A 24323-nucleotide genomic window follows, 5' to 3' on the forward strand; every position below is an offset into this window, starting at 1 on the left:
GAGTACTATAAGAACCAAATGTGTTATTATGATTAAAATAGCTTCCAAAATTTTACTTTGGGTATGTTCGGTGTTTGAAATTTTACTTTGGGTATGTTCAGTGTTTTTATACTATGTGAGTATAAGCAGTGTTAAAAGTTACTTATGTGCCTGGTTGTATCTCTCTCTCTCTCTGTGTGTGTGTGTGTGTGTGCATGTGGAAATACCATGAGATATTGCAGAAATCGCAGTGAATAATTTCCAGGTGAGATAAGTTTACATTAAAAAATCGTACTTATGGAAATCTCCTGTAGAATAGTCAACTGTTCTCAGATTAAAACAGAAAAATAGAATCACTATTGCATGAAGATGTCTTACCCATATTCATTATTTGAGTATTTGAGACTGAATCTATATTTCTGTTTCCAGTTTTGTCGATCACTTTTCTATTACCTGTAAAGCATAGATGCAATGCACAAACTACCGAAAGACTTAATATTATTTTGCATCTGAAGCAGAAGTGCATTTCTGTGCTAAAGATTGGCTAAGAATAAGATATCCCACTATTATAGACAATAAAATTGGTGTCTATTTATGTTTAATATAAAGCTGAAGGCATTACTTGAAGCACAAATGGTAACATAGACGACATTTCACAAGAAAGATGATTCATCAGTTAGTTGTCTTCCGAATGCGCAGTGTGGCTAAGCATGAAGTGCATGGACTTCAGAAGTAGTGAGGTTCGGTGAAATAGCTCACTTGGATAATAAAATGCTTTTTTTTTTTTTTTTTTTTTGCCAACAGACAGTGGGCCTGGCTGCTGACTTCTGGTGGCCTTTTTTTTTTTTTCCTTTTTCATTTGATAGGACAGAGAGAAATTGAGAAGAGAGGGGTGGTAGAGAGAGGGAGAGAAAGACACCTGCAGACCACACTGCAGGTGGGCTCAAACCCCTGTCCTTGAGTGTAGTGCTACGTGCGCTTAACTGAGTGCGCCATCGCTCAGCACTGGTAAACCACTTTTCCATTTGCATAACCCAAGTTCAAGTTAGAGCCTCCACCACACTAAAGGAATCTTCAGAGCTGTCTTCTTTCTTTTTTTATATATATTTATTTTCCCTTTTCTTGCCCTTGTTGTTTTTTTATTGTTGTAGTTATTATTGTTGTTCTTGATGTCATTGTTATTGGATAAGACAGAGAGAAATGGAGAAGAGGAGGGGAAGACAGAGAGGAGGAAAGAAAGACACCTGCAGACCTGCTTCACTGCCTGTGAAGTGACTTCCCTGCAGGTGGGGAGCTGGGGGCTGGAACCGGGATCCTTACCCCTGTCCTTGTGCTTTGCGCCTCATGCACTTAACCTGCTGCGCCACTGCCAGACTCCCCAGAGTTGCTTTATTTCCTTCTTTCTTTCTCTCTCTCTCTCCCTCTCCCTCTCTTTCCTCTCTGTCTCTCCTCTCTCTCTCTCTTCTCTCTCTCTCCCCTATCTAAACATTTTAAAATAAAATAAATGTGAATTGTCAGCTATCTGTGAGTGGATGCTGTCTCTAGAGTTTTGCCACTCCAGATTAGCTTGTTCAGATAGAAAACAACAAAGAGCCACAGCTCTGAAACTTCCCTCAGCCTGGTGGGACTTGTTTCTACCCTGAGTCACACCCCTGACAAAACAAAAACACTACTCAAATGTGCTCTCTTGCTTGCCCCAAAGATAGATACTTCTTAAAAGTAAAGAATTCTAGGATTATCTGTCTTGGTTGGGTTCAAGATAAGCTCTCAGGATGAGCTTTGACAATTTGTCACAATAAATGCTAGAAAGCATTTTAAGGGCAAAGGAAGAAAGGAACTCAGAGACTAAGGAAACTGTAAAATGCTTACAGAGGGAATAATATTTGAGTTGACTTGAGGATGATATGGTTTTTGCAAGATTGAAAAAAGAAGAAGAAGAATCACATTTTTAACAGGCTTGATTTGCAAAGGCATGAGGCAATGCAGAGGCACTGTGCGTGGGTGCTGAGTGGGAGAAACTGGCAGCATTCATAGGGCACACTATTGAGAAACTATTAAGAAAGTGGCATAAGAAATTGAAGGAAGGGTCCAGATGCTGGTACATCTGGTAAAGTGTATTCATTACAGTGCACAAGGACATAGGTTCAAGCTCCTTTTCCCCACATACAGTGGGATGCTTCACAAGAAATGAAGCAATGCTGCAGGTCACTTTCTCTTTCTCCCCCTACCCTCTCAATCTCTCTCACTCTCTCTTTTATTTAACAAATTTTATTCACTTACTATTGGATAGATACAGAGAGAAATTGAGAAGGGAGGCAGAGATAGAGATGGAAAGAGACATCTACAGCCCTGCTTCACCATCTGTGAAGCTTTCCCCCTGCAGGTGGGGACCAGGGGGTTGAACCCAGGTTCATTGAACACTGTAATGTGTGCACTTAATCGGGTGTGCCACCACCTGGCCTCTCAATTTTTTTTCTCTTTTTCTCACTATCAAAAACAAACAAATAAGCATATTTGTTTAAAAAATTGAAGGACAAAGATACAACTTAATATTCAAGTGAAGATTCCTTTTTCTGATACTGTGCTAGTTATTTAGCAGTAACTTACAGGATTTTATAATGACATGGATACAGTTCCACATGCTACAGCACCAGAGTTCCATTCCCGCAGCTCACACTCCCCAAAGATAGCCAATATAGCTCTCTCAGTGTGGACATGTAAGAGGAAAGGCCACACCTGAAACTCTTGCTTCTTCTACCAGAATCAGAATAAATATTCCTTGACATAAAGGCATTCAGAGAGAACATAGATCTGAGCGACATTCCTACCTAGGAGTCGTGCCCTTCCTACAAAAACTGCCCTGGGCAATGTTTGGATTTCTGTCTCACCAGGCAGTAAACCTATATTTATGTTCACAAGTGTTCAGCAATATTGTATTTTAAAGAAAAGTTTGAATTGTGGTGGATAAAAGACTCTGAAAACTATCCATTGGGGAGGGGAAGCCTTTAAACTTAGATAGAGTATAAGCTTTTAATAAGGAAAAAGCATTTTCCTTCTTACTTTGATATGCATAAACAGATACATTTATTTCTACTAAAAGTGGAAAATGTCCAAAATATAGAGGATTTTTCTTTCAATGCTATACACATTCTAGTTATATATATTATACTTACCAGACACACCATCCATACTTACTATAACAGAGTCATACAGAAAAAGTTAATTATTCTGCCATTCATATTTTTAATATGAATGCCAACCAGCTCCCCCTGTGTTAGTAACAAAGCAAATTATGAGCTACTGTAGGCTTTCAGATATTGTAATAATGGGATGAAAACACACCCGTGAAATCTGAATATTTTTGAAATGTGATCATTTTAGGAGTCATAAAAACAAGTCTCAGAGGTTCCGTTTGGAGTTGTAGAATCACCATGAATGTTGTCTCCATACGGAGGTTTCAAAGACCTACTTAAGATCAGGTAATGGCTTTACAGAAATTTCTTCAAGTGGGACATGGAGAGAAATTGGCAGGTTGCCACATCCCTGTGGCATACTTAGTGAAGCAAGTAGTTTCTCAGTGAATAAATTAGGAACGTTTCTCATTTGGGAGATATAATACAGTGCCAAGCAAGGAGGACATCCAGGATATTTATCAAGAGAAATCACAGAAAAGTTAAATTTGCTGTTGTCCCTTTACCTTTCCAAGTATGACATACTAGACAAGAAGAGTATGGGCTGACCAAATCGAAAAGTTTTGTTGGTGATAATGTAAATCGGTCCAACATTTATGTAAAGCAGTATGGAGATTTAAAAACAGTAATAAATATAAGGGGCAAGGTGGTGGCACACATGGTTGAGCGTACATGTTATAGTGCACAAGGACCCAGGTTCAAGCCCCTGGTCCCCAACTGCAGGGGGCAAGTTTCACCAGTGGTGAAACACGGCTGCAGGTGTCTCTGCCTCTCTCCCTCTCTATCTCCCCCTTCATCTCAATTTCTGGCTATTTATCTTTTTTAAATTCATTTATTTATTAATGAAAAATATAGGAAGAGAGAGTGAAAGAACCAGAGATCACTCTGGTACGTGTGCTGTCGGGAATCAAACTCAGAACCTCACGCTTGAGAGTCCAACACTTTATCCTCTGCACCACCTCCTGGACCATGCTAGCTCTATCCAATAAACAAAGATACAAAAAAAATTAACTACTTAAAAAAACTACTAATAATAGATCTGCCATACAATCTAACAATTCTTCCCCTAGATACCTGTCCAAAATCCCTAAGTACCTGTCCAAAATCCACAAAAAGATAGATGCATACTGTGTTCATTGCAACATTATTTGCAATAGATAAGCTTTGGAAACAACTAAAATGTCCAGTGACATATGAGGGATAAGGAAGTTATGATACACACACACACACACACAATGTTTCAGTTTATTATTATTTATTATTGTTACTCAGCTTTATGAACAAGTGAAGCCTTGCATTTTACTACACCAGAGATGCAACTAGCAAAGGTTAGACTAAGTGAAATGTACCAAAAGAAAAATGACAAGTAGCAGATAATCACACACTCATAAGTAGACTTAAGAAACAAAGTAAGGGGAAAGACAGCGTGAAGCATAAATAAAGCCTTATTCGTTTTTTTTTTAAATTGCCACCAACCATGGTTTTCTTGAGGCTCAGTGTCTGCGCAATGAAACTACTGCTCCCAGTGGCTCTGTTTTTCCCTTTGTATTACATTTCCCCCCCCTCCCCCCGTTATTTGTTAAGACAGAGAGACATCAGGCGTGGGATGTCAACTCTTCAACTTGATTACTCTGAGACCATTACTTGCTCATAGGACTCAGTGATTGCATTTTGACTGGTGCACTTCCTAACAAAGTCTCAAAACCTAGATATAGACCAAGGCCCATGAGATAGGACATATGTACATGTATCCATAAATTAGAGCAAATATATATACCTTAAAGCAAAAGTGCACTAGTTCCTAGTAAGTCAATAAATGTAGCAAGCAAGTAGAAAGATCCTAAAAGACATAAAGTACCTAATCAAATAGTTTCTACTTAGACCTAGGTACCTTCCTCATCTACTTGCTATTAAGTTACTTCCCTCAGTCACCCCAAAACTAACCTGGTCAGACAAAGTAAGGACTACAAAAGCTGAATATGGACAAGGGACTGGCACACTTTAACAATGAGTCTTTAGTCACTACCAGGCCACCCCATCAGCTGGGGCCTTAGTCCAGGTGTCCTGATGCAGCCACAGAATGACAACGATAACCCTGGTAGGAAAAAAAAAAATAAGATGGAAAGAAGAGAAGAAATGAAAACAGACAAGACTGGTCGTGTTCAGAGTGCTCTGATCGTAGACGGCCAAAAGCAAACACTGTGGAAGGCAGACTGTAGACCTCAGAACCACACCAAACTATGAAGGCAGTAGCAATACTGTTGGACTTTCACTTGAGAGGAGAGAGGAATCATTGAAGTATTTGCAGTAAGTATGTGCGGCAATATGGGGAAAACAATAGAAAGAGGTCAATATACATGTTGGTGATTATAATTTCTACAAGGTTAGTGGACAGTGGAAATGAAGAACATAAGGCCTGACTGAAGAAAGTTATAGGCTATAAATGGTTCGGACCATTTATATATTTAAATGATACTTAAATGTGGAAAATGAAGATACTAATAAAGAAGTGGTGTTAGTTTCTGTCCAGAAAATCTAATTAAATGATATGGCCAATCACTGAGACAGAACACAATAGGAGGAGGAAGAGGCTTGGGCAAGATAGTAATCGCTAATATTTAGGGTGTTCTTAAAACTCGAGCATATCGTCCTAATTGTACAGGGGGAAGACTGATTGAGGTAGATTCATGTGCTCTCCATAATACAGCCAGGAAATTGTCTCTAGAGACCAAGCTCTTGATCATAATGATACTTCCTATCATTCAAGAGTGTCACTTCAGTTTTGTTTGAGATGCCTATAAAACATAAAAAGGAAATGATGAGGGAAATAAAAATCTGAGTGGAGATAAAACATTTTTTTATAGCCAATCACTCATTAAAATGAAATTATGTGAGAGTTGAAAAAGGTGAAGGAGATTGTAACAGCAGAGAAAGTAACACTAGAAGAATAGACTTCAGGGCAATAATAGCCTAGTACTATAAACCTCAATGTTTCCTTGAAACAAAATGAGGAGGTAAAAGTCAGAAGAGTATACAGAGACTGAAAAATAGCCAACGATGCAGGGTGAATTTCTTACCATGTGCATGGTACAAGGTTGAGACCTGGGGAAACATACGAGCGGTAAGTCACTGCAGAAAGCTGTAGAAGTGTGGCCTCGTTCCTTCTCTACCTGAATGGAAAAGCAGCCTGGGTGTGATTAAAATCATGCATACTGGGGGTCGGGCGCAGTTGGTTAAGCGCAGGTGGTGTGAAGTGCAAGGATCAGCGTAAGGATCCCAGTTTCAACCCCCAGCTCCACACCTGCAGGGGGATCACTTCACAAGTGGTGAAGCAGGTCTGCAGGTGTCTATCTTTCTCTCTCCCTCTCTGTCTTCCCCTCCTCTCTCCATTTCTCTCTGTCCTAGCCAACAACAATGATATCAATAACAATAGTAATAATAACCACAACAATGATAAAACAACAAGGGCAACAAAAGGGGAAAAAAATAGCCTCCAGGAGCAGTGGATCCATGTTGTAGGCACCAAGCCCCAGCAATAACACTGGAGACAAAAAAGTAAAAAAATAAAATCATGCATATTTTGAGGTCTTCTGACTAAAACAAATAGAGGAATGATAGAATGTGATGTAGGGAGAGCCAAGAAAATAGTTTTCAAAAGGATGGTCTCTGCAAGTCATTTCTAATAACCCAAGTAAGGAAGAGTAGAAAATCTGAAAAAAATGAGTGGAATTTCCTTTAAAAATACAAGTGAATCTCATGCTTATTTATCTGTTCTGAAGGCAACATTTCATTAAATTAAAAGAAATCCTGAAATGCACATGTTCACAGGGACAGAGCAAAGAGTAGACATGAAGAGATGGAAAATGTCGACAGAACTTAGGAGGAGAGGGAGAGGCATGGCTATGGAGTAGTAGCAATTGTTATAGCTGTTCCTCTGAAAAGCAAGAAAAGCTAATGAAAATTTATTTACCTGAAACTTTATCAAATTAAGCCTAGGATTCCCAAAGAAACGCACGCAGCCACAGGTAGGTGCATGTGTGAATGGTTAATGGGTGCAAAGGGGAGAGGGAGAGATGCTCAGAACTAACGAAACTATGATACCACCAGCTGGTACCATCCTAGCTCAAAATGGATCAGATACCTGGATATAAGACCTGAGACTATAAAATACATAGAAGAAAAACACTGGTCAAAAAAATTGTTTGAAGATTCAACCGTATGGGCATGTGAAATGAAAACAAGATGAAAGAAATGTAACTACATGTAACTAAAAAGCTTTTACACATCAAAGCAAACCACACAAGATAAACATGAAACCCAGCAATTGGGGGGGGGGGATATTTGACTGTGGCATATCTGAGAAGCAATTGATATCAAACTACTATCAAGAAATCAGACAGCTCAACAAAAGAAAATAAAAATAAGAAAGGAGGCCAGGCATCTGAACATGCGCTTGAGCACTTTTCTCAATGCTCAAAGACCTGGGATCAAGCCCCAGTTCTCATCTGCAAGGGGAAAACTTTGCAAGTGGTAAAGCAGGTGTCTCTCTGTCTCTCTCCCTCTCTGCCCCTCTCCTCTCAATTTCTGTCTCCAGTCAATAAGTAGTAAATAAATAAAATATTAAAAACAGTAAGAATGCATGAAAGAACAAAATAGACAGTTTTTTAAATTTTTTTATTTATAAAAAGGAAACATTGACAAAACCATAGGCTAAGAGGGGTACAACTCCACACAATTCCCAACACCAGATATCCGTATCCCATCCCCTCCCTTGATAGTGTTCTTATTCTTTTTTTAATTTTTTTGTATTTATTTATTTATTCCCTTTTGTTGTCCTTGTTTTTTTATTGTTGTAGTTATTGCTGATGTCGTCATTGTTGGATAGGACAGAGAGAAATGGAGAGAGGAGGGGAAGACAGAGATGGGGAGAGAAAGATAGACACCTGCAGACCTGCTTCACCGCCTGTGAAGCGACTCTCCTGCAAGTGGGGAGCGGGGCGGGGGGCTGGAACCAGGATCCTTATGCAGGTCCTTGCACTTTGTGCCACATGAGCTTAAGCTGCTGCGCTACAGCCGGACTCCCTAGCTTTCCTGTTCTTTAACCATTTGGGAGTATGGACCCAAGGTCACTGTGGGATGCAGAAGGTGGAAGGTCTGGCTTCTGTAATTGCTTCCCCGCTTCTTCTTCTAGCGTTTGCCCTTCTTCCGTAGCCAGTCAACAGCATCAGGTTGAGCCTGATGTAAAGTTTCGAGACCTCCTTTGAATCTGGAGAGGTGGCAGTCATTGACTATGTGGGTCATAGTCTGTCTGGAGCCGCAGGGGCAGTTCGGGTCGTCTCTGGCTCCCCAGCGGTGGAACATAGCGGCGCAACGGCCATGACCTGTTCGGTAGCGATTGAGGAGGGCCCTATCATAACGTGCTAGGTCAAAGCCGGGTTGACGCTTGCAGGGGTCTGTGATGAGGTGTTTGTTCTTTACCTCAGCTGACTGCCAGCTCTGTTTCCAAGAGACTGGAACAGAGAAGTTCAGTGTAGGCGTAGGGGACCAGATTGGGTGACGAGACGTCAAGCGTTGGACAGGGTGGGCGAAGATATCCGTGTATATTGGCAGGTCCGGTCGAGCGTAGACGTGGGAAATGAACTTAGATGATGCCGCCTCCCGACGAATATCTGGCGGGGCGGGGCGATGTTGCTAAGAACTGGCAGCCATGGAACCGGGGTGGAACGGATGGTTCCAGAAATGATCCTCATGGAGGAATATAATTTGGAATCGACCAAGTGGACATGGGGGCTACGGAACCATACTGGGGCACAGTATTCTGCAGTGGAATAGCATAATGCCAGAGAGGATGATCGTAGTGTGGAAGCGCTCGCGCCCCATGAGGAGCTGGCCTGTCTTGCAATGATGTGATTCCTCGCGCCCACCTTTGCTGCAGTTTTTATGAGATGTTTGTGAAATGACAGAGTGCGATCGAGAGTAACGCCAAGATAGACTGGCTGGGCTTCATGCCGGATTCTCGTATCCCCAAGCTGCACATTAAGCTCACGCGAGGCCGAGGCATGGTGTAGATGGAAAACAGATGATACCGTTTTAGCAGTGCTAGGGATTAGTCGCCATTTTTTACAGTCATCAGATATCAGAGACATGTCTTTCGTGAGTGTTTCCTCGAGGATGTCGAACTTGGATGCCTGAGTTGCACAGCAGATGTCATCTGCGTAGATGAACTTCCTTGAAGAAGTTTCTAGGAGGTCATTGATGTAAATATTAAATAGCGTAGGAGCCAGAACAGAGCCCTGGGGGAGGCCACTTGAGACAAGTCTCCATCTGCTAGACTTGTCACCCAGATGCACCCGGAAACTTCTGTTTTGGAGAAGAAACGATATAGTGTTGGCCACCCATGGAGGCAGGCATCTTGAGATCTTGACTAGGAGACCATGGTGCCAGACTGTGTCATAGGCTGCTGTGAGATCAACAAAGACAGCACCCGTCTTTAAATTCTTCTGGAATCCATTTTCAATGTAAGTTGAGAGGGCCAGGGCTTGTTCGCAGGTAGATCTTCCTGGGCGGAAACCAGCTTGGGTGGGTGATAGGACTTTCTCTGTAAGATGAGAAATACGTGACAGAAGCAGCCTCTCAAGGAATTTGTAACACACAGAGAGGAGAGAAATTGGTCTATAGCTGGCGGCCAGTGTTGGGTCTTTCTTTGGTTTCAAAACCGCTATAATCTTTGCACGACGCCAAACTTTGGGCATAGACTCAGATTCCAAGATGTGGGACAGGAATGAAGCGAGCCACTGCTTTGCCACGGGGCCCAGGTTAGGAATGAGTTCTGGGGTTATAGCCAGCAGCTGTTCCCGGTTTAACCCTCTTCAAAGCGTCTTCCAGTTCAGACAGTGTAAAGGGAGAGATTTTTGGAGATGGACAAGATAACCGGAAGTGGGATGACCACTCATGGGAAATTTCTCTTTTCCAGACTGGGTCAATCTTAGCATGTCCAAGTTGAGTTAGGTGACTGGTCACTGAGTTTGGAGATACGGGAGGATGGGAGACAGGAGGGGGTTGGCTACCGGCACCCAGTCTGTGAAGAAGCTTCCAGGCCTTCCTACTTGAGTGGGTGAAGTTCAGACTTTCCGTGAGTTGTTGCCAGCGGGCTTGGCATGCTGCATCCAGGGAGGCAATGAGATGGTCAGCCACATCTGGGTCGCCCGACTCATCATACTGCTTTAGTAGTTGCTCGCATTCAGCATCAAGACAAGGCGTATAGTTAGCACGTCTCCCACGAGGAATGGCTTGGGAAGCTGCTTTGAAGATGGCTTGGCGGAAGCGCCTGTAGGAATCTTCAGAGGGGATAGAGTTAATTGGAATTGCAGGAATAGATTTGTTGGTAAGATCACTGAACAGACGCCAGTTTGCTTTCTGAAAGTTCCATCTTAGTTTCTCCGAGCACAGAATCAGTGGGAGCTGGAGACCAATGTGGATGATAGCTGGGCGGTGATGACTATGCGGGAAGATCTTGAGAACTTGTCTCATAGCGGGAAAGGCTTGGCCGTTGACTGTGCTAATCCAGCACAGGTCAGGCGACGAGTCTTTATTCCATCTAGCACTGTGAAAAGAGCCTGGCTGTTTGGGATCGTATAATAGGGAGAGGTCATTCGCTGAAGCCCAGTCGGCTAAGATAGAGCCATCAGCACGAGTGGAGGAATATCCCCAGTCTTGGTGATGACTTCCCCGCTGAACATGGGCATTGACTGGTTGATCCATACTCCCAGCCAATAGACAGTTTTTTCTTTTCTTTTCCTTCCTTTTCTTTTTAAATATTTAGTTTTCTTTTTTATTTCTTTTTATTATCTTTACTTACTGGATAGAGACAGCCAGAAATCAAGAGGGTAGGGGATGTAGAGAGGGAGAGAGAAACAGGAGACACCTGCAGCCCTGCTTCACCACTTGCAAAGCTTTCCCTCTGCAGGTGGGGACTGCCGGCTCAAACTTGGGTCTTTGAGCACTGTGACATGTGCGTTCAACCAGGTGTGCCAACACTCAGTCCCTAGACAGTTTTATCTAAAGAAATATATAACCCATTTCACTTATCCTTACAAACTGTGAATTATAGTTGCAGCAATATTCCACCTCGTCCTGGTGAGAATGGGTTACATCCACAAAATAGGAAACGGTAGATGTTGGCAGAGGTTCTGGGGAAAAAATAAAGACTGTGTTACACTGTTAGTGAGAATGCAAACTGGCATAGCCCTTTTGGAAAACTAGCGTTTTTATGCAAATAAAAACTCTCTTTTATGGAGAGTTTTTATGCAAATAAAAATGGCAATACTTTATGACCCAGTAATACTAACTCTTAGGCATTTGTTCCAAAGGACATGAAAAGACTAATTTGAAGGGACATGTGAATCTCTGTATTCACAGCTGCATTTTTCACAGTAGTCAAAGAGTGGGAGAAGCCTAAATGCCCATCCAAAGATGGCCATGTTAAGAAATTATGGAGCGGCCAGGCAATGGTGCACATGGATAGGCCCTCACATTACAGTGCACAAGGACTCAGGTTCAAGCTCCCCTCCATCCCCACCTGTAGGGGGAAAGCTTCACAAGTGGTGAAGCAGGGCTGAAGGTTTGTCTCTGGCTCTCTCAACCTCTCTATCTCCTCCTCCCCTCTCAATTTCTCTCTATCTCTATCTAATAAACATATAAATAATTTTAAAAAGAAATTATGGGATGTGTACTCCATGGACTACTATACTGCAGTTAAAAAACTTAAATTGTGTCCTTTGGGATAAAATGTACAGAAGTGGAGATTATTATGATTTGTGAAAAAACAAAGGTAAAACAGAGCTAATGGAAGATTTCACTCAATGTGGAATTTAGGAAATTTAAACACGAACTTGTAAAAAAAAATGAAACAAACTGTCTCAAAGACTTGGTGAGAACTATGGTGGTTACTGTTGGGGAGGAAGAGACACAGAGCTTTGGTGGTGAGTGCTGTGTGGAAATATACCCTGTAATCTGATAATTTTGAAAACCATTGTAAGTCCAAAATTATCAATGGCTTGAAAAAAGAGACTTCAAATAAAGATATCATTTATCATTTATCATTTATCACTATAAAGTAATTTGTTAGCTATATTATACAGTATTCACAAAAGCATATGAAATGTAAAAAATGATTTAGGGGGATGGGTGGTGGCACATCTAGTTGAGCGCACAACTTACAGTACACAAGGACCCAGGTTCAAAACCCTAGTCCCCATCTGCAGGGGGAAAGCCTCACAAGTGGTGAAGCAGGTTTGCAGGTGTCTCTCTGTCTCTCTCCCTCTACCTTCCTCTCACTTTATGGCTATCTCTATAAAATAAATAAAGAAAATAAAAAATTAAAAAGATTATTTACATTCCACATCTTCTTGGAGATAGCAGGTATCAAACATGGAACTGAAGAAGCTTAGTATAGAAAATGGGAAAATTACTGAAATCATTTTTACACAAAACTACATGACAATGCTCCAGGAAGAAGCTCAGAGCCCTTTTTGACTTCCTGCCATATCATCTTGTTTGAAACCTATCATGCATACAAAATATCCATTTAACTTTTTAAAGCTTTACTTTTCAATATTGAAAGACAGCTAGAGATCACTAGATATTTGTGGAAAATCTTTATCTGGAAGAAATGAAAAAATTGATCTCAGAAATTATGTCAGAGTAAGTGGAGAAAGACTATGGTTCTATAATTAAGATATTATAAAATGAATAAGAATAGAATGATCCTCTGAAATGCAAATAAGATAATATGAAAAAGAAACTAACAGGAAACAATTAAAAAAAAACTCTTGGGCAGTAAAATATTTTCCCAAATAAAAGATAAAAGAGAGAGAACAATGTTAAGAAAAGATGACCAGGGAGTCAGGCAGTAGTGCGGCGTGTTAAGCACACATGGCGCAAAGCGCAAGGACTGGCATAAGGATCCCGGTTAGAGCCCCTGGCTCCCCACCTGTAGGGAAGTAGCTTCAAAAGCGGTGAAACAGGTCTGCAGGTGTCTGTCTTTCTCTCCCCTCTCTCCATTTCTCTCTGTCCTATCCAACAACAAAGACATCATTAGCCACAACAATAATAGCTACAACAATGAAACAACAAGGGCAACAAAAGGGAATAAATTAAAAAAAGAAAAAGAAAAGATGACTAGAGGGCTCTGAACTTCATTTCCATCAGGACCCCAAGACCTCAAGAGAGAAGAGGGGGGAAAGCAAGGACATTCAGAAGTAGCAGTGGGTGTAGGTGTGACCTAAAAAGGAAGAGAAGTTAGAAATATAAAAAGAATGGGGAATATATATATATATATAATAGTCAACCCATATCTGTGACCTTGGGAGAACCTCTACAGTCTCCAGTGGAGGGAATGGGGACACAGAACTCTGGTGATGGGAACAGTGTGGAATTAGACTCCTGTTGTCTCATAATTTTGTAAATCAATATTAAATGACTAAATAAAATAAAAAATAAATAAAAAGATATAATAATTGGACTTAGAAGGTAGCATTGAAAAACTATCTCTGAAAAAAAGACAATAAATAAGCAAGATATCAATTACAAAAGAAAAATAAATAAATTACCAGGAGTAGGTTTGGACCCAGCTCATGGGGATTTTAGTGAAAGGGAAAAAATAATAATAACAGGAGGAAACTGTCAATTAAATGATAACAGAAAATGTAACAGATTTGAAAGATAAGTATTTCCAAAGTGAAAGACCTCATAAAGAACCCAGAACAATGGCTTTAAAAAAGAACACATCAAAGCACATTGTCATGAAATTTGAAAAGAATATAGATAAAAGTCCTAAAATGTTCTGGTAAAGACGAAAGTGGGTGTAAAACAGGATTTTGAATGTTAATGGAACTGAATTTCTTGACAACAGCCTTTAAAGTTAGAAAAGAAATTAAAGTAACTTCAAGAGAAAAGCATTTCTAGAAATAGGCTGGAGGTATGGATCGAATGGCCAACGCCCATGTCCAGTGAAGAAGCAACTACAGAAGCCAGAACTCCCACCTGCTGCACCCCCAAAATGAATTTTGATCCATACTCCCAGAAACGGAGGAATGATAGGGGGAAGATGAACAGAGGGCTCTGAACTCCAACTTCATCGAAACCCAGAGAGAGAAGAGGGAAAAAAGAGGGACATTTGTAAGTAGAAATAGGTGTAACTATGACTGAGAAAGGGTAGAATTCATGGAACCATGGGGAAAAGAAACAGGCAAATATATATAAATATAGACAGGTTGTTATAGACATTATAGTCAACCCATACCTGTAACCTTGGGAGAATTATTGTAGTTTCTACTGAAGGGGATGAGGAGATAGAATTCTGAGTGTGGGAAACATGCAAAATTACTATTAAGTCACTAATAAATTTTTAAAGTAAACCTTTTCTGTATATGACACCCCAGAGTTCTGTATTATGCCACACACACTCAAAAACAAAGCAGAAAAAAATTAAAACTTCCCCAAAATAAGAGGAAATTTATTTTTGATCTGGAAGTATTCTATCAAAATTTGTAGATGAAATAATAAAATGTGCTGAGACAAACCAGTTCTAAAAAAAAAAGAAAGAAAAGAAAAACCCTAGAATACATCGTATCTCAGTCAGTTACTAGATATTAGATTATAAAGAAAATAACTGAATGAGTAATTCTATGGGGCCAGGTAGTGGCATACCTGGTTGAGTGCACATGTTACAGTGCACAAGGACCCAAGTTGAAGCCCCCAGTCTCTACCTGCAGGGCGAAAACTTTTCAAGTGGTGAAGAAGGACTGACTACACTTGTCTCTCTCTCTCTCTCTCTCTCTCTCTCTCTCTCTCTACCTCCCCCTTCCCTCTCAATTTCTGGCTGTCTCTATCCAATAAATAAAGATAATAAAAATAAGTCTAGTCAGAGAAATGACAAAAGATTTAGGGAGCAAGATCTGTAAAGCAAAAAGAAAATTCAAAATTCACAGAGTGGTAAGTAAGGGAAATTATAGGATGACCCTGTGTATTAAGTCTAGAAAAGAAACCACTTGAGACAAGAGCAGGAAAATATAGCACTCCTGAAAGATTACTCCAGGGTAGGAAAAATGCCAGAATCTCCGTTTGACAATATCAAAAAGAGATAGAAAATTGTCAGTGAGAAAGAAGTATCTTGGAAAAGTAGAGAAAGCAAATATAGCAATGTTTTAAGAATGTTGAAATGACTTTGAAATAGTACTCTCAAGGTTATTACAAATACTAAAAAATTGGACCACCAAAATAGCTCGCCTAGATAGTATATCTGGTCTACCACCTTACCACCCTGAACACTCCCCATCTTGTCTGATAGTCTTTGTTTTGCCAGGATTTGACCCTGGCCCCCACCACACTGGAGCTGGAGAAAGTATAAAGTTTGGGTGCTATGGTGTCTCATATCTCTCTCTCTCTCTCTCTCTCCCCTCTCTTTCCCTCTCTCCCCCTCTCCCCCCTCTCTCACCCCCTCTCTCTCCCTCCCTCCCCCTCTCTCCCTCTCTCTCCTTCTCTCCCCCTCCCCCTCCCCCTCTCCAAGTTCTTCTCTCTCCCTCCCTCCCTCTCCCTCTCTCTCTTTATATGTGTGTCTATAACTCTATCTGAAAAGTCATCTCAAAAGTTATAAAGTCCCAACAATGACAAAAATGGGTAAGCATTCATCTTTTTTATTGCTGAATGGTATTATATTACTTATGTAACTTATGCATGCACACACGTGGGCACACACACATCTGCACATCTGTTTGTTATTCTTTTACTGATGAGTACTTGGGTGGTTTTCATGTCTAGTTTTTTTCAAATAATGCCACAGTGGACAGAAGAGTGAAAATATCTTTTTGAATTAAATTTATCATGTTCTTTGGCTAAAGCACTGAGAAATGTATCATATAATATTTCTATTCTTAGTTTTTTGATATATCTATTTATTCCTTTTTGTTGCACTTGTTATTTTATTGTTGTAGTTAATTATTGTTGTTATTGATGTCGTCATTGTTGGATAGGACAGAGAGAAATGGAGAGAGGAGCGGAAGACGGGCTCAAACTGGGATCCTTACACCGGTCCTTGTGCTTTGCTCTACCTGTGCTTAACTCACTGCGCTACCACCTGACTCACTTATTCTTAGTTTTTTAAAGGAACTTTTTCCAGTGTTTTCAGAGAGTTATGTGCCCACCAAGAGAGTAAGAAGGTTCCTTTATTTTTCACATCCTTGCCAATACTTGTTGATTCTTACCTTTTGATGCTAGTCCTCACAGGTACAAGTTGGAGGATAGCTCATTGTAGTTTTGATTTTCATGTCCCTGATAATAAGTGGTAATGAACATCCTTTCTTATGCCTATTAGTCACCTGTTCATTTATTTCTTTATTCTATTTCATAGGACAGAGAGAAATTGAGATGGAAGGAGGAGATAGAAAGGGAGAGAGACAGTTGCAGACCTGTTCTACCATTTGTGAAGTTTTTTCCCCTGAGGTGGAGGGCCTGGGGCTCAAACCCAGATCCTCACACACTGTAACACGTGTGCTCAGCCAGGTGAACCACCACCTGCCCCCCCCCCGATAATCTGTACCTCTTCTTTGAAGACATATTTACTCAGATGCTCTGCCCAGTTTTAATGAGGGTGTTTTGCTATTATTGTTGAGCTGAACTAGTTCCGTAGCACCGCCTTCAGTATTTATGTAAGAGTTGTAAGTATATTCTACCATACAATACGTAGTCATTTCTTCTAGATCATGTTTTCTTGAACTTCACAGAAGCCTTTTAGTTTGATGCAGTTCCACATGTTGGTATCTGCTCTTGTTTTCCTTGCATTCACTTCAGGTAGAAATCATTCAAACCCAGGTCAAACAGTATTTCCTTCTATGTGTTTCATGGTTCCAGGTCTTATATTAAAGCCTTGTTTCATTTAATACAGTCTGGGTGTAGTGGGTAATAATAGCAGTCTAGTGCCATTTCTTTTGCCTGTAACTGTCCACTAAAGAGTCTTTCTTTTCTCTGCTGCATAATTTTGACCTCTTTGTCATCCATTGGTTGCCTAAGAGGTATGTTTTAAGGGTATGTAAGAAATAATGTGTAGTCAAGGAACAGTACAAACAACCAAATTACATATATATATGTTAGGCAGGGATGGGTGGTAATACATCTGGTAAAGTACACATGCTACAGTGTGCAAAGACCCAAGTTCAAGCCCCTGGTCCCTACATGCAACACAGGAATCTTCACAAATGGGGAAACAGGGCTGCAGGTGTCTGTCTCTTTCTGACCCTTGCTATCTCCCCCACCCTCTCAATTCTCTCTGTCTCCAATAATAAATAAATGAATAAATAAAATGAATCTATAAATATATATGCTAGGAAAAAAGTTCTAAAATTTTCAGAGCTATTATGTGTAGGCAGAATAAATTATAAATGGAATCATGTATACTGGGAGATTGTTCATCAGATACCAGAAAGTGATCAACAGATGGTAAACGAGTGACATTTGAAAGAATGGAAAAAAATCTTATTATGGCCAGATACTTGAAACAATTAAAGAAACAGAGATCTTACAGGGCAAGATGGGGAAATACCTTAGAGAGAACAAAGGGAGTGATGCTTCTCACTCTTCAACCATGAAGTGTTCAAGGTCTGAGAAAATCAGCATAGTCCAGGTTTAAAGGCAACAAGATGAACAGTTATGTCAGGAAAGAACTAAATTTTGGGTAAGAACTACATTTTGGGAAAGAACTACATTCAAGGGTAGCATGCAGTGAGGAGGATGAGGGTTGTTGGGACAATGCTGATCTTGATAGAAGGTGCAACCTAACAGATCCTAGAAGAGTCGAGGAAAGAGAGAGCGGATCAGGGAAAGAACTGAGCACATTGTGGGGATGAGTGGATGAAGAAGAAAAGATAGGGGCCAGGCAGTGGCGCACCTGGTTAAGTACACATACTACAGTGCACAAGGACCCGGGTTCAAGTCCTTGGTCCCCATCTGCAGGAGGGAAGCTTCATGAGTGGTGACATAGAGCTAAAGGTATCTCTCTTTCTCTCTTCCCCTCTCCTATATCAGTTACTCTCTGTCTCTATCCACTAATAAATAAAATTACAAGAATAAAAAAGATAGCCCGCAGAATTTTTCATTCTGTGTAAATGAAAAAGAAAACAGTCTTAAGTGAATTGAATTCCAGAAGTTTTGGTGTGGTGAAGAGTGGACACTCTGATTAAATGATTCAGACACAGACCTAGATAATATTTTTCTTTTCTTGATTCATTGTTGTTGTTTTTAATGTTGTGGCAGTAATATATGGTAAATATCTGTGTAATTCAAGACAACAGGGTAGGTGCAGAGAATTTGATATCACAGACAATGAACAGTTGATTCCTTTCTCATCTCTAGGTGATAATGACAGATAGGTATCATCTAAAATCATGGGAACAGCTGAATAGAAAAGGTTTCACTGCAAAAAAAAAAAATGTCCAAATACAGAAGCAATCTGACCAGCACAAACTGCAGAACAAATCTGGAGATAGGAGGTTAGAAGATAAAAAAAGAAAAAAAGAAGAATAGCCTTTATGCCAAAAAGGGAGCGGGAGATAATAATATATACAAATTAAGGAGTTATCCATTTAAAAAATAACTTTGTCTAATTTCAGCTATGATTTCCAAAAAAAGTATTATAAAAGTAGCTTCTCCCTGGAAAAAAGGTTTCTGTATGGCCAGTTTTCTTCCTTCTCTCTAGAGTTTACCTCAGTTGGGATGAATCAAAAAGGAGTCACAATGTTAGATTATATTCTCTGGTGGTACTTACCCTGAGCCACATCTATGGCAGCAAACATGATGATGGATATAGCTACTGCTGACTCAAAAACCAAAAGAAATTTCAAGACACCTCCTCTTCCTCATAGGATCACCAACTGTGTCTCACTTAACCCATCACAATATGTTGGATTTGCTCCTTCTTTTTTTTTTTTTTATTATTGAGACCAGAGTTATTGCTGGGGCTCAGTACTCCTGGTGGTGGCCATTTTCACCATTTGTTTGTTTTTTGATAGGACAGAGAGAAATTGAGAGGGGAAAAGAAGATAGGGTGAGAGAAAGAGAGACACCTGCAGACCTGCTTCCCCACTCATGAAGCTCCCCCCCCCACACGCCTGTAGGTGGGGAGTGAGAGCTTTAAGCTGGGTAATGATCTGTGTGCTTCACTGGGCATGCCATAACCACCACCTGGCCCTGGATTTGTTTCTTATATCACTTGCCAATTGACTGCTTTTCTCCATCCTCACTGCTGCTATTCCTGACCTAAGTTACCATTTCTTTCTTTTATAAAAGCAATAACCTAAATAAGCATTTACTAAGTACCTGGCATATATTGATTATTTATTACATATTTACTGAGCTGTCAGATATATGATATACTCCATATAAAGCCATGGAAGACACCAGTATAATTAGGGATCTCAGGTAAAGTCAAATAAAATAATGCTTACTCGGCCTAGTGATTGCAGGCTCTTAGAAATGAGAAGTTTTAGGGAGTCGGGCTGTAGCACAGCGGGTTAAGCGCAGGTGGCGCAAAGCACAAGGACCGACATAAGGATCCTGGTTCGAGCCCTGGCTCCCCACCTGCAGGGGAGTCTCTTCGCAGGCGGTGAAGCAGGTCTGCAGGTGTCTATCTTTCTATCCTCCTCTCTGTCTTCCCCTCCTCTCTCCATTTCTCTTTCCTATCCAACAATGACAACAACAATAATAACTACAACAATAAAACAACAAGGGCAACAAAGGGAATAAATAAATAAAATAAATATTTTTAAAAATTTTTTAAAAAATGAAATGAGAAGTTTTAGAGATTGCAAATAATAGATCAAGGGTCATCTTTTTAATGTGTTTAGTCAACCCTCAACAGTTTACCATGTGTGAGTAGCCATCTATGAGTCCTTACTCATGAACTTACTCCCCCAAAGCTAATTTTATATGTTTCAGAATTGAAAGGAGAGACAGGGTGATTTAGGACTTAACTTCTAAAGTCTCTTTAGCAAACTTGTGTGCTCCCATCTACTTTTGACTTACTTAAGCAAATGGTAAAGTCAAATGCTACATTGTAATTATAAATTGGCACTGCTTCTGTTTCAACAAGGTATCTATACCAATAAGTAAAGAGGACTCAGCAAGTGAGAGACAAGTTTTGAGTGAATACTCATTCCATTGTATTTCTGTGATGAGTCAACTGTACTGGGAGTTCAAAGATGAGTAAAGCAAGGAATTTTCTTGGTCCAGAGGGAACAAAGGACTCTCCAGGCACATAGAGAAATGGTACATGTAATTGGGAAGCAATGCGACAAGTACTTTGGGAACTCCAAGGAAGGTGCTAATTGTTACTTGGGGGGAAATAGCCATAAGAATGGGATGCTAAGACAATTATCAATAACGTACTGTGGCTGGGAAAGAGACCCATATATACACAGATGGTCATTCAAGCATACATTGATTGAGTTACTCTGAATGTGTTATTGAATACCTGGTTTTCAAACCACAGCATAAATTAACTGTAGTTCTTACCTACAAGAGGGATACAGTTTCGAAGAGGAATATGAAAAACAATCAATTTAATGAAGAATTCTGTGTCGTACATGACAAAGATCTGGACAAAATTTCTGTAGTTGGGTCACTTTAACCTAGAGGAAGAGGTAAAATAACATGTTAGCCATGTCACAGAAATTTCCCTGGTGATTTTACAGTGTTTCTCCTATTAAAGTCATGAGATACAGGTTGTTATTTTGAAGAGAATGATCTATTTTTTGAGAGTAATCAATTTAACTCTCATAGATAGCCCCAGTAGACTCTAAGTTCCATGAAATCAGAAACTTTGTTAAATCCAACAGTTAACCCCCACTGCCAATCAATGTACAGTAGTTATTAAATAAATATTAATAAATTGAAATTGTGACTGAAAAAAAATGATACCATAAACCTAGGAATGAAATTTGAATATTTCTATTGAAATGGAGAGAATTGTACTTCTTTTCCAATAAATTCTGGTGCTTTCTGTTTTGTCTTACAATATATCTACAATTAGAAACATATCCCAAGACCTTATTTTCACTGAAAGTCTGATAATGGTAACAGAGTACCACTTTGTCAGAACTACCTTCTGGTCCAGCTCTGCCATATTAAAGCTGTGTGAAGGAAGGGGTCTGCTGACTTTTCTGAATCCAGTTCTTCATTTTTTTATTATCCTTATATTTCCACTGGATAGAGACTCTCTGAAATTGAGAGAGAATGGGGAAGATAGAGAGGAAGAGAGAGACCTGCAGCCCTGCTTCAATACTCGCAAAGTTCTCCCCACTACAGGTGGGGAACAGGGGCTTGAACCCAGGTCCTTGCACATGATAATGTGTGCACTCAGCCAGGTGCATCACACCTGACCCCCCCCCTTTATTTTTTTAAATAGTAGTAAAACCTATTTCACACAGCTTGTGGGGTTGTTTAAGGATTAAAAGGTATAGTGCTTGTTTGCATCCTATGTAAACTTTACAAATGCATGTCAAAATTAGAGTTTTAATAGAAGTTGTTAATACTGTATACTTTTCAAAGCCAACTGACTGAGAAGTTGCTCTTTTCTCTGTTTTTCTCTCTAGTGCAGTGCCTGGAGATGACCACCAAACGGAAAATCATCGGCCGTCTGGTGCCGTGCCGATGTTTCCGAGGTGAAGAAGAGATCATCTCAGTTTTAGATTACTCCCACTGCAGCCTTCAGCAGGTGCCAAAGGAGGTTTTTAACTTTGAACGAACATTAGAGGAGCTATATCTAGATGCCAATCAAATTGAAGAGCTACCCAAGGTAATTTCTGAAAACCTAAAATACGTACCACACATGAGTATTTCACAGTTTTCACAGACTTGCCATCATGATCATGTGACCTGTCGATGTCTGTCTGGGTAATTGACAAATCCCTTCAAATGGATATTACTTGATTATTCTTACTTCTTTTTAGTGTCAGTCCATTTGTAACTTTATGTGATGTACTAATAACCCATTGAACTACCTGGAAATGATCATTTTAAGGATCATGCATTGTTGCTTTAGTTTAAAATAGCCTCCATAAAAATCTGTGGATAGAGAGTACTAGCTTATGTGTAGCACAAGAAGGAAGAATACACTAGTCTTTAAAACCTTGAACTATAACATAGATACTTTAACACACACACAGGGAATCAATAGTAACATGAAAAAAAAGCAACACGAGATTGCTTCTGAAACTTGAAATACTTAATTGCTGCATCACAGGTAGGCAGAGACAGCATAATGGTTATGCCTGAGGCTCCAAAGTACCAGGTTCAATCCCATGCACCACCATAAGCCAAAGCTGAGCTGTGCTCTGATTTAAAGGGGGGCAGGGTGCGCCTGGTTGAGCACACATGTTACAGTGTGCAAGGACCTAGGTTTGATCCCCTGGTCCCCACCTGCAGGGGGAAATCTTCACGACTGGTGAAGCAGTGTTGTGGATATCTTTCTGACTTTCCCTCTCTATCACCCCCTTCTGTCTTAATTTCTGACTGTCTCTATCCAATAAATAAATAAAGATAATATTTTTTTAAATTGTTGCATCACTAAATTTGTAGGATGTACAACTACCAAGTGTAGTTTTAACTATTACCAGACTTTGCATGTAAACATACATGCTCCCTGTAACAGCAGATTATGAGAAGAAAACATCACATGTGGCATTGTGCAGAAAAATACTTGTGAAAGAGGTTAGCTAAAACAAATAAAATTCACACAGCAGAGATTCCAAATCTAAAGTGCCCTAATGATTGTCTAATATAATAAATGACTCAGGGTTAAGTAATCAGCATGGCACTTACCTGTGAAGGATTTGCACCAAAAAAAAAAAAAAAAAAAAGCAAAACTGCATAAGGCTTAGAAGGGACAAAAATGACCAGTGAAGATATACTTCACTGTTTCAGCCTCAAAAAGATGAGTATTAAATATCAGGATCCATAAAAAGATTCTTCCACATAAGAACCCACTTCATGGGAGTCAAGCGATAGCAGAACAGGTTAAGCGCACATGATGCAAAGTGCAAGGACTGGCGTAAGCATCCAGGTTCAAGCCCCGGGCTCCCCACCTGTAGGGGCATCGCTTCACCAGAGGAAAAGCAGGTCTACAGGTGTCTATCTTTCTCTCCTCCTCTCTGTCTTCCCCTCCTCTCTCCATTTCTCTCTGTCCTAACAACAACAACATCAACAACAATAATAATAACAAAATTTAAAAAAACAAGGGCAACAAAAGGGAAAATAAAAAAATAAAGTTTTTTAAAAAAGCACTTCGTTATCAAGGTGGGAGTTTAGACTACGGAACAAAACAAATTGTGAATAATTCTTTTCATTTAGAATTATGAATCAGGCTGTTCATGTCAGTTTCTTAGAAGCAGGTACTATTTAATGTCCGCTTTACATCAAGTATCTGTCAATTCTCAGAGCAAAAGCTCGACCATATAGTGTCAACTGTGTTTCAGGAGAGCTGGATCAAGCACAAAAGTACGAGGATTAGTGTCTGCAGTGTGTATCAATAGAAACTCGACTTAAATGGACCCACTCACCTGAGCATGAACTACCTGAGGGCAGAGATGCCAACTTACTCCTCTGGCTTTTGTGCGTGTGAAGCCTTGTGATTGTCACTCAGTAGATACTCAGTCTGTTCATTGTCTCTGCTGGTGGAACAATCCCGGGAGATTCATGTACAGGAATTACTTTGAAAGCAAAACTGTGTGAGGTCAAGTAACTCAGAAATGTAGCATTTAGCTATAGTTAATAAAGGTCATCACATGATGTTAAGGTAGGCCAATTTATTGCTGACAGATAAAGTAAGAAACATCACAATATCATATTAAGCTTAAGGAAAGACAAATTCTGGGGCTGGACAGAGACACACCCAGTTATGTGCACATATACCATGCTCAAGGACCTGGGTTCGAGCCCCTTCCCCACCTGCAGGGGAGACACTTCAAGAGCAGTGAAACAGGTCAACAGATGTCTATCTTTGTCTGTCCCTCTCAATCTCCCCCATCTCTCTCAATTTCTTTCTATCCTAGTCAATAAAAGAAAAGAATGGCCACTGAGAGAAGTGGATTTATTGTGCAGGTTTAG

The 24323-nt window shown here is 40.1% G+C and overlaps 1 protein-coding gene across 2 annotated transcripts in view; it reads left to right on the forward strand.

The window, feature by feature from the left end:
* The window catches only part of LRRC7 (leucine rich repeat containing 7), a 583417-nt gene that overhangs the window by 219742 nt on the left and 339352 nt on the right, over positions 1–24323 (forward strand). For both annotated transcript variants that reach the window (XM_016189360.2, XM_016189361.2), the window contains exon 3: positions 21812–22014. In XM_016189360.2, the coding sequence (XP_016044846.2) occupies positions 21812–22014 (203 nt within the window). The remainder of the gene's footprint in view (positions 1–21811; positions 22015–24323) is intronic.

The sequence above is a fragment of the Erinaceus europaeus genome, chromosome 13 (assembly GCF_950295315.1).
Source record: "Erinaceus europaeus chromosome 13, mEriEur2.1, whole genome shotgun sequence".
Lineage (NCBI taxonomy): Eukaryota > Metazoa > Chordata > Mammalia > Eulipotyphla > Erinaceidae > Erinaceus > Erinaceus europaeus.